Source organism: Copidosoma floridanum, unplaced genomic scaffold, assembly GCF_036245765.1.
Source record: "Copidosoma floridanum isolate Cflo_tuat_1 unplaced genomic scaffold, Cflo_Japanese_pri ptg000030l, whole genome shotgun sequence".
Lineage (NCBI taxonomy): Eukaryota > Metazoa > Arthropoda > Insecta > Hymenoptera > Encyrtidae > Copidosoma > Copidosoma floridanum.
In genome coordinates this window covers 6,273,364-6,284,696 of record NW_028321907.1, presented here as the reverse complement: position 1 = coordinate 6,284,696, position 11,333 = coordinate 6,273,364, and the positions used below count along the sequence as shown (strand labels likewise).

The window sequence follows — 11,333 nt, the reverse complement described above, 5'->3', positions numbered from 1 at the left end:
CGTTAATTCATTCAAAAAATCATCATTTTTTATTTTTTCTCATACAAATTATTAATGGAGGAGTAAGGAGGGTGAAATAAAACAAGACGAAACCTCGTTGTTACAGAAAAAACGTGGTTGATGGAAAAAAAAATTTATAATTTTTTTTGCCCAAGTGCTTTGTTGTTGTTTCGTGCCAAGGACGAACTGAAGACTGAACGTGCCAAACTCAGCGTCACCATCGAAGCGTCCCACGAATGGGTTCTAAAAAAATACTTGCGCAATATGTCCAAAATCAGTTCTTTGGGAAAACATATGACCATCTTTTCGTCGATGACCGTCAAAATACGCACTATCCACTTTTCTTTCCACTTTGTATGATCATCGTTCACCGCCAGGGCCTCGACTTTAGTTAACAATTTCTTCACGTACTCGGGACAACAACGGCGAGGCAACGCATGGATTTTGGAAATGAAAATCCCTAGGTCAGCGTCATCGTCGACAGTGACAACGTCTATGCAAATATCAACGAGCGATTGTATTTTTTCATCACTCAACTCTTTCGCGTAGCTAAGAATTTTACGCGTTACCATACGCCTGTGCCATGGTTCACGCTTTTCCGCGTAAAATTTACGTAAAAGACTCTGTACTTCGTCAAAGTCACCCACCTCGAAGATCAGTAGAAAAATGGCACTTTTTTTGAAGATGTCAGGGTTATTCCAGAGCAGATCTATGAAGCCCAACACTTTTGTCTTCTCGACGTGCCGACCGAGTCTCGAAATCACGGGCAGCATGATCTTTGAATTATCCGTATTCTGGATAAATGGCAACAAAAATTTCAAATCTACCGGTGGATTGGACGCATTGACAGCCGAAGGGAACGAGGGTAAAATTTTGTAAGTCCCCATCGGGTCCAGCTCGTAAATATCCATACTCGGGGCCCTTGGAGCATACCGAGACAGCAATTCACCCAACGACTCGCCTTCCACGAGAATACCCAAAACGTCCAAACTCCCCTCGCTGCCGATTTCCAACGAGCAGCGTTCGATGAACTTTATTGGCAACTCGTTGTGCCATTTCAGAGCAAGTACGAATTTCCGAGCTGCTTTTTTTGAACGGCGATACAACATGCTCCGGCACACGTGCAAGTATTGTTCCCAGTTGGCCAAAATTATTTCTGGGTGGTTTTTCAGCTCCCCACGGACACGGCCGTTCAACAACATCTGGCGCACGCCCTCACTCGTCGGAGGTATCTTGGATCGATGGAATTCTGGGTCGTACTCTCGGATGACACTTCTGAGGTTGTCGACGAGAGAGCCGCAATCGTTACTTTCCTTGAATATTTTGCATATGGTATTCGCCAGCCAAGTGTAATCCTCCATTTTTGATAATCTTGCGGAGGTGGGATGATTTTTGTCGTCATTCTGGTTCTTTTTTTTTATCACGTTATGCTCATGCAACTTGGATACAATATTCATTATAACTTGAACTCTCTTGACTTTGTCTTTCCACGTGGTGTGGTCTTCGGGGTAAATTTGTGGGATCGTCCGTATCATTTTGTCCAAAACGTCCATTTCAAGTTTTGGACTCGATTGGAGAATGTCCCATGGCGAGTGGCTGTAGAATTCAATCTTAAATTCCAGATAGATGTTTACCAGTTTGTCAAATAAAACTTGCGCGCCCGCGTCGTTGTCGGATTGGCCGAGCAAAAGATGAATCTTTGAAAAAATAAGGTGCACCACGTCATCCCCCGACAAAAACAAATTCTTGAACACGTACTGTTGTATGACCAACTTGTAAAACTCTGACAAAAGCGTTACGTTGGGATTCATCGCGTCCAAAGCTTTTACAATCTCAGGCAGTACAGCTCGGAAAGTTGATGGCAGTGCATTTTTGTGTCGATCGTTGTAAAAAGACAGAAATTCCAGCAAACCTTCTTGGCTTTTATTAATTTTGCAAGTCATTATCATTTTAGTGACCAATGACAACTTTCCCTCCTTTGGAGGTGATGATGAATTGTAAGCGTCCATTAACATCTTGAGCGATTCATCTATTGGCAAATAACAACAACACTCGTAATAGGAAGAATCCGAATCTGGTCTAGGATTCATCATCAATTTCTTGGCTTCATCTGTTCGTTCCTTGCCAGTTAGATATGGCAATAACAGCTTAGACTCGAATGACATAAAACCATCGGAACAACGTTGACCTTGTTCCTCTTGATTCCTGACTCTATCTAGTAACTGTAATATCTTTTCTTGTGGGTAGTAAGCCAAAAAAGGGAGCACGTCATCCATCCCGCAACATTTTCTTTTCAAGATGAGATGAGAGACAAAAGTTTCAAACTGTTCCAAAGTTAGTAGGCCATGCATTTCTTTTGAACGTGATCGAATATTGAAAAATTCCAAACAAAAAAGTAATTCCTCGCCATATTTATTTTTATAAATATCCGTTATTAAATCTAGGCGATTTTCTATCGCGTCGTATCTCAATAACTTAAGAATTTCGTAAAAATCAAATGAACTCATTTGCTCTGAACATAGCTTACCCAGCACCTCCATGTACTGTTTCAGCGTAAGATTCTTCCGCAAAGATCTAAACGAACAATCTTGGTACTTGTGTATGTTGCTCATGATGTACTCTGGATTATTCCGTGTCAGGTAATGAGTAAGCTTGCAGCCCAATTTTGGCCATTGCTTGCCACTCAATTTTTCAAACAGCACAATGTAATCCGAAGTATGGTTTTTTATCAGCCTAGGAACAAACCGTATCACCGGTTCCAAAACTTTATCTTTTTCATCGGCATTGTTCGTCATCTTGTGCATGTAATCGATCACGAGTTTTGGATATTTTCCAAACAGAATTCCCAGGGTCTTAGTAGACAGTACCACTTGGCGCTCCGTCAATATGCCATCGATGATCTGTTCGCCGCAGCACGTGATAAACTTGAAAGCTTCTTGAAAACCGTATCGGTCGTAGAAAAAGTTGAAAAACTGCTCCCCCTTGGCTTTGTCGTTCGCCAAAGACTGGGACAACCGTTTTATGATCCTCAACTTGGTGCGCTTGCTAACGAGAGGTAGGATATTGGCAACGTACGCGGTGTTTATGTAATCGTTCGTGGAGTAGAAAAACCACTTTGCTCGTAGAGCTACGTTCACCACCTTGACATCCGGGCATTTCAAAGCTTCCTCGATTTCACCCGTTAGCCGCAGCTTTTTTCCAATGTGAGCTTTTATCAGCGGATGCAGTGCAGGTGGAGCGTCCCACGTGGCTACGTCTCTGTTGTAGCTGCAAGGCTCATTGCTACCGGCAATTATTCCTTGGACCAGGGTATTGATGGTCTTGTATTTTTCACCGGGAGTGTTTCCAGGCAACGATTGGACAGCTGACAGGTATGGAGACCTCTTGATGTCCTTTTCGAATCCTTTGTTGTCCACTTCCATCATGGTATCGGACTCCATCGTCTGGAACAAAAATAACAAACACAAATCATAAAGTAATGAAGTAAACGTGTGATGGAATTTCACGGTGAATCGATTGATGCATCAGTTTTTGAACCAACCAGCTTATTAAGGAAAATTATAAAAGTGTATAGTCGATGGCACTTTGTGAGGTTTGGGATTCGACTAATCGTAGTATTTTTGTTTGGGGGCGAAAAATAATGTTTTCAAGTGCAGTATTTGTTCAGTTGTTGTTTATGTTGTTTATTAAATTATTGAGATTCCTTGGTTAATGATATAAAATGTTCAGAGAACACATAAAATACTAAAATTTTGACAGCTCTCAAGACATCTTCTGAATTTTCTTCAAAGTAATATTTGTCCAGTATATTAATAACCAAGTCCTCGTTCATATATTCAACTGTGTTGTAACGAATGGTACTCAAAAGACTGCTTATAAGCTTTGATTTGACAGTTGGTTGTAAATCTTCCTCGGAAAAGCTTTCAATTTTGGCCAAGATTTTCGAAATGTACTGAGATGCATATTTAAATTTCTTGGCTCGAATTTTTAAAATGTCCATGTCACAAATGAATGCCATTGGAACTTGATCGTTGGCATTTAGATGATCCATACAAAATTCCATGAGTCTCCAGTTAATATCGGAAGGTGATTTAACGAGCCTTTCTTTCAATACCGACACAATTGATTCTCGCATCGATACGTTCGACTCCTGCATCCACAATTTCCGTATCAACTCTTTGACCTCGTTCGGCACTGCCACGTTACAGAAAATCTTGATGCTATGCTTCCTCATTGAAACTGATTCATCCGTCAATTCCATCGCAAAAGCTATCATTTTAGATTTGGCAGCTCGTCGGACCACATGGCTGTACGTCTGAATGGCCATTGGAACGTAATCCTCTTGGAAAAAATAGGATATGCTGTGGAACGATACTGGTGGGTTTGTTAAATTCATAGCTGGTAGTATTGTTTTGACGAGCGTGTGGTAGGTCTTTGCATCGCTGGTGCATATCGAGGGGTCGATCGAAGGCCTTTTGGGTCTGAAAGGGGCCACCAGCTGGTCAAAAACATCACTTTCCAGCATAATTGCCAGAATCTTCATGACGTTGTCTCCTTGAATGTCTTGCAAGCAGATCTCGATGATTTTTCGTGGAAGGTCCCTGTGCCATCTAGTGCTGAGGAGAAAGCGTCTGGCAGCCGTGGCCCCGCGCTTCGAGTTGAAGTGCAATTTTAATCGGCAGGTGACGAGGTAGCTTGTCAAATTATTAAAAATCATTTCAGGATTTTTTTTCAACCAAAGCCATCCCGTGACTGGTTCCAACTCGTCCATACTCGGTTTTGGGAAACAATCCCTGAGCAGACCTTCGTCGTTTTTGGACAACAACTCCCACAAATCTCGCAAGCCAGAGCCACCCATTTCTTCATCCACTGTGTGCACTGCCTCTTTTATCATGTCGGCAAACCAAGGATAATCAGTCGCGCGTATCTCCACAAGATCTTCCTCTTTGATGATCGATTTTTTAACCGCCTCGCGGCCTTTATCGTTGAAGAGAACCACGTCTCTTAATAGGCTCACGATTGTCTTATTTTTTTCCCTGAATCTTGCCATCTCTTCCCATATGCAATGATCCCTCGGATACTTCGTCGACATCAATTTGAGCATCTTGTCAAAGCACAGTCCTTGAAATTTGTTTTTTTTAATCAAAATCCATAATTTGTTGGTGGAGTTTAAGTTGTAGTCGATTGTCATTTCTAATATTAGGTTGAGAATTTTTTCACCCTCTTCGCTCATGATTCCGTGATCGGTAGTGCTCTGGATCATGAGGTGGTACACGGTGGATCGCAGAAATGGTTTGATTTGCAAGATATTCAATTTACCAAGTTCATGGTTGGTGTGGGCTCTCTGCATCATTTCCCAAAGTTCATTCCAGTTGGCTCTGTCGAGAGTTTTCAGTTTAAATTGTTCGCTCAAGTAGCGAAGCACCGAGCCCAAAATGTCGATTTGTTCGTTTTTGTGGTGTTCATTGTAATATCGCAGGAGCTTGAGCAAATTTTCTTTATCCTCGTAAAACCCAGCCGAGTACAACATATGTTTTATCCACGTGCATCTATCACTGGAATGCCAAGACTTGTTGACGAGGTCCGTAAATACCGAAAAAGTTTCGGACGGCGGCAAGTAGCTGTACCAGTCGTAATATTCGTCGGAAAACTCTTTGGTAAGTGTGATCAATTTTTTCGCATACCTGATCTTGTCCTGTGCCGGCATCAATTTTAAAAATGACCCAAACTCCGGGCTTTTGATGTAAGGCTCATCAACACTATCATACAAATCTTTCTTGTATTTTGCACGAAATGCTTGCAGCAGGAGACTCAAGCGCTTTTCTTTCGGGTATTTTATGTGATCTAACAACTTAAATGCCTCGAGTATCCAAACGTTATCCGCACAACCAGGAAGATACTTTGGGAGCAACTTTTCAAACTCTTCCACCGGCAGTACCTCGTAAACTATCTCGAGATCTCCACGTTCGATGCTCGTCGTGTCACTAAACAATTCGATCCCGTACTTCGACTTGAACTGTCCAGAGATCAACCCCAATCGCTCCTCTGTCGGATAATACTTCAAATAATTCAACATTTTTGGGTAATTGAAATCTTTGCGATCGGCTGGAAGCAGATTCATGAACATTGCTTCGAACTGGGATTTTCTGATCTTTTTGCCAATGACTTTCATGGGCCACAGCCGCAGGTACAGCTCAGGATCATCGACAACGGCTTGGCTTGCACTTTTGAAAAATAGCTTCGTGACTGTGCCCCCGAGTTTCATCAAACCGGACTTAGGTAAGCCTTCGTGTTTAGAATGATCCTGCAAGAGTTGCACGAAATCCTTGACGCGATGGCGAATCAAAATCTTGAGGAAGCATAAGAAGTCGTTGGAAAAGAATTTTATCGGGTGAAAGAAGTGACTTGGGTCATCCCCCGATTTTTTGAAATCGATAAAGCTCTTCAGCAAGCCCATCACCATGTTTGGGTGGCGTTGGTAAAACTGGAGGAGCAGGTTGCTGCTTATGATCAACTTGCCCTTCAACATTTCCGACTTGATGAAATCTTCCTCGCACAACGGTACGAAAGGCACCGCTTCCTCGTAACTGTAGCCCTCTTGAATGGCCGTGAAAAACTCCTCGGCCCGTTTTTCTTTGCCGATCAGACTTTGCGTCATCGCTTTCAATATGTGAAACCGAGCGTGACGGGACACTTGGGGTAAAATGTCGCGGACAATCAAATTCGCATCGGCGCTTGGGCCTTTGAAAAACCACTTGCACTGCAATGCTTGATTGAAAATCGTTATGTCCTCGGACTTGAGGGCTTCGATCACAGCGCTCTCCGACCTTGTGGCTTTGCCAACGAGGATTTTCACCAACGGCGCTAAAGCCGGTGGGACGTTTTCCATCGTATCTCTACCCGAGGGTTCTCTCTGTACTATGCGTTGGACCATTTTGTTCAGCTCCTTGTACTTTTCACCCGGAGTGTTGCCGTTCAGCTGCTGAATGGCCGACAAGTAGGGAGAAATTTCTAGGCCCTTTTTTATGTGCTCCGACAATTCTTCCATTATCTGTAACAATAGAGTTTTAATTAAGGTCACGAGTGTGTCCTTCTCATGAGCTGTGACCAAAAGTTTTGTGCGTAAGCTGCGATGATGCAAAACATCAACAATTTTTACCGCAAGCATAAAAACCAATCAACTTTTCGAGTGTTTGAAATTGGCAAGTATTTGCTGTACGTTTTATACTTACAGGAGGAAGAATCGCTTCGTGCTGATCAGTACAATCAGTACACATTTTGGCCTTTTTTCTTTGCATTTTTCACTGGACTCTGGGTTCCAATGGCCGACTGTAACTAATAAACACAATCAAATACTACGTTAAAAACATCATGAGACACGCAACGTCAAAAATTTTAATTGCTTTATTGCCTATTTTTTAGTACAACAAATGTGCATTGCTTGGGTATTTGATCGTTATTCAATAGTCTGTACTTAATTTTCATCCGAGGATTGAAACTTGCATTACGCGTTAATTGTATCGCTTTCACATTTTTGTAATTAGAGTATTAAATGCGTTTGTTCGATCAATAATAAATTTATTTTCATAAAATTGAGTATATGTTAAAAAAAAATTCACTGTACTTGGTAACTTAAGTTTGGTGATATTAAAAAAAAAAAAAAAAGAATCAATGGACACGGAGGATCGATGAAAAATATGAATACCTTATTATAATAATCATTTGGATAAAATATTTTTCTAAAAACAATAAAAAATTATGTACGGCGGATCACGTAGGTTGTTTATAAATAGAACTAAAAAAAAAAGTCCAATCCTCAAAGTATATTTTTAAGAAATTCATCGAAGCTATAACTAGACACGTACGTGCACGAGGATAAATTCGTGGATTTGTGGGGGAAGGAGTAACAGAAAGTCCACACTTGCTTAATTGTTTACGTGTATCGCCTACACCTCTGTAATTTCGAGCCTCAAGAGTTTCAACCGAAAAACGTTAGGCAAGCGGTGATCTTATTGTCTCCCGATAACAATACTTTCGTGTTTGACTCGCCAGCATTCAGCTATAAGTAACAATGCGAGTAATGTGCTTTCAAAAAGTTGCGCAATAATTTTATAGTTTACCACATCCAAAATTAAGCATTGCAATTGTAAGTAAACAAAATAAGACAGCCCGAGAAATGCAGACCTTTTTTGAAGAAAAGTATGGAATAAACTTTTTTTTTAAACGAGGAATATTAACATCATAGCAACATAATGTACGGCTTGACGAGGGAATGTACTTTGTTGTGTACAAGTGTTTGTATATAGAAATACATTGTGCCGCGTAAAAGGTCGAAGCTAAAGACAAATGGTGTTTGGCTCTTATCTGTGAATTTATCGTAGGAGCACCGCTCGGCTTTGTCTACTTCGATTATCACTTCGAAAAGAAATTTCTAAAAATAGCTCATGGACAAACCTGAAAATCTTGATTGTTTTTTACAGCGACCAAAAAAATTTGTCTAAATATTTCGGTACGTCATTAATCTTCAGAACGCACTCAAGTAACAATATTTAAATAAAGTTTTCTTTTGTACACCCAAGACAATTAAACTCTTGGCGTAGCGGTTTGTCAACTTACGCGGTCAAAGGCGTCGTTAACATTATTAAAGTTTGCCACAACGCTTTACATTTTAAAACGTTCCAGTAGATGGATAAATAACGTTACACTTCGAAGAAACGAAACCCACGATTTTCTATACTAATTGTAAATTCAAAATTATAACTTTTAACGAACGTGACAACGTTAATTGTTGGACACATGTGCAGGAAATGACTCAGCTAGATAACAAAGAAAAAAATTAATTGAGATGACACGTGGAGTAAAAACGTTAAAAGCAACGCGTTGCATGCATCATTTTAAATACGCCAGAGACATATTATTTAAACGAAAACAATCTTGATATACGTATAAAATCGCTCGTGAGTAATCACGTCGCAAAATAATTTTAATATAACCAGCATTTGTCCTGCAAATAAAAACCTCAAAAACGTATCTTAGTATGGCTTTTATTTGCAGCTGCGCTCACTCAATTATCCCCAAAGTAGCGCCATAAAACTACCCTTGAAAAAACAAGCACAAATGTCTACAATAAAAATGCAATACTTATGTACATACTCGATCGGATGAAAGCAATTTTTCTCCAACAAGGCACCAGACTTAGATGGAGATACAGGCAGTTTAGTAGGTATGACTCACTTGACTTAAGAAGCGCTATTGCACTCACAGGCAGGACTGCGTATATGACTGAAGGCGTGATGTCGTACTGAAAAAATTTACAGCTTATACTGCTGCGACACTGGTGTGACTAAATAAGCAATTAAGCACGCGTCAACGCCAGCGGCATTAATTACAAGTTTCTGTCTTACCGATCACTTACTTGAATTTACATGAAATTACAAATAAAGTAGTCATGTTTGTGGAATGAAAATTAATGGAAGGTACGAGCCAAATAATCGACAGAGGTACGAAAAAGCGTATTAATCTGACTTTATTTTGTATGCACATAAGCTCGAAAACCGATGGAATTTACAATATCGTGAGTCATCAATAAGTACATTTCCTCGTAAAGATGATCGTACGTGCTACTATTTACAAATGAAACAAAAAAATCTCATCCCTCCCAGGCTATGCGATACAATCGCGTAAACCCCATGTACAGTTGTTGATTGGGTTATTATAAAATACATGGTCTTGCTCGAGCGTGCGTGCCTCGGGAGACACACAAGCTGACAAACTCGCAGAGCTTCGAAGCAAAACTAATTGCTCGTATGAGGATGAATTACCATCGGCTTGGTGTGCTCATTGGTATGCGAACGCTGATCGCGGCATGGGACGGCCAAACGTGATAATATTTGAAAGCTCGTGGACAGAGTTGCGTTGTAAATAATACTTACTCAATGGACCCTCCGTACACGATTCGATCGAGTTGTTTTTCAATCATTTTCGTACTGGATATACATGCACGTTCTTATTTACGTTAATTATTTTTGTCAAGACTTTGCTTTTTTTTTGCGGTGATTATATTAATATCTACACTCCTCGAGCGACTATAACAGACAACGAATGGTTTTAAAATAATTTTACAAGCAGTAATTCCAATGATGATTAAAAAATAATTAACACTAGTTCAAACTGTTTGCAATACTCAACGTAAGGATTGTATGGTGACATTTTTGTTTGTCATCCCGTAGAGGCAAAAAATGGGGTGGCTGAGAGGTACCAGAAAAAGGAAAAAACCATCGAGATCATTTTTATTCCAAACGCGTACTCGTACGTATAAAAAGCAAATGTGTTTCTTCTGGCGTGTGCACGTATGTATGTATGTATAAAAAAAAGATATCGTTGAAGAGGTATACGCTGAAGGAGAGAAAAGCAAGCGTATGGAATGAGATAAGCAGCATATAGCGTATAGGTGTCGTAGCAGCAAAGGAGCCCAGGTGTCATTACCTGAGTTCCCGTATACATGTGCAAGACACATCTTATTACGAGGACTCTCGAGGACATGTATTTTCACACGCACGTATGTGTTCTTCTTCTTTCTCTGTACCGCTTTTCCTACCATGGGTACATACATGCGTATAATACAGGGACAAGTGCCACTGTGTGCAGTATAAATGCAAATGCCAGTTCTACTGTCGAGTGGGGGGAAAGTGAAAATGCTGATGGCAAAAAAGTTGTTTAAAAGTCCGCAGTACCTATTACACGATTTTTCTTTTTCAGCTTCACTGTTTGGTTCAGCTTACGCTTTCACGACACGATTCAGCCCCCTATTTTTTTTTTTTTTTTTTTTTTTTCCTCACAATTATCTGCTCGCAAGTATATACATACATGTATGTACATTTGCATTTCTGATTGTAAGAAAGTGCCGAGATGGCGTTTTTGTGACTTTTTTTCCCGAGTACAACGTGATGAGGAGTTAAAGGTCGGCATCGGCAGGCCGTGGCCTGTACGTGAAATTCCAGCGTATCTGACGCGAATGACAATTAGGGGGATGGATGAGAAGGGGTTGATTGCTCTTACGTGTGTATACCTGAATTCGCGATCGAGGACTTTTTCGCTCTTGATTACGATCACGTTTATTTCTTTAAATGCTCAAGAAATGGGGGTACGGGGGAGGGGGTTGAAAAAGAAAGGTCTTGAAATTTATGACTTAATATTCCAAGCGCTCGATTTCATGCGGAAGATAAGTTGGTCGAGCTAAAAGCATGTCTTACTTGGCGCGTGTAGCCAAAGAAAAAAAAAAAAAAAAAAAAAAAAAAAAAAGAGGCATCAAGGACACCTTGAGCGCAGCATCT

General features: G+C 40.5%; 2 protein-coding genes across 7 annotated transcripts in view; one reads left to right on the top strand and one right to left on the bottom strand.

Moving 5' to 3' along the window:
* The window catches only part of Dh31-R (Diuretic hormone 31 Receptor), a 120,323-nt gene that overhangs the window by 76,840 nt on the left and 32,150 nt on the right, over positions 1–11,333 (top strand). The window lies entirely within an intron of this gene.
* LOC111642734 (uncharacterized) lies at positions 118–9,484 on the bottom strand. Of its 6 annotated transcripts, XM_089597060.1 has the most exons (4): positions 9,416–9,484; positions 9,154–9,301; positions 7,233–7,335; positions 3,452–7,051 (listed from the first exon to the last, which is right to left on the bottom strand). In XM_089597060.1, the coding sequence occupies exons 3-4, from the start codon at positions 7,296–7,298 to the stop codon at positions 3,692–3,694; spliced, it is 3,426 nt and encodes a 1,141-aa protein (XP_089453186.1). In that variant the 5' UTR covers positions 7,299–7,335; positions 9,154–9,301; positions 9,416–9,484; the 3' UTR covers positions 3,452–3,691. The 6 variants fall into 6 exon arrangements, with proteins under 6 accessions (XP_089453189.1, XP_089453191.1, XP_089453186.1 ...); XM_089597063.1 differs by lacking the exons at positions 3,452–7,051; positions 9,416–9,484 and adding an exon at positions 118–3,443 and having other exon boundaries at positions 9,154–9,334; XM_023390338.2 differs by lacking the exon at positions 9,416–9,484 and having other exon boundaries at positions 9,154–9,334.

What these genes read in the sequence shown, in the direction of transcription:
- LOC111642734 (XM_089597060.1), bottom strand. Translation starts at nt 7,298, where the DNA reads ATGCAAAGAAAAAAGGCCAAAATGTGTACTGATTGTACTGATCAGCAC. An exon ending in ACGAAGCGATTCTTCCTCCT is followed by an intron (nt 7,052 to 7,232) that starts GTAAGTATAAAA and finishes CTATTGTTACAG; the next exon opens with ATAATGGAAGAATTGTCGGA.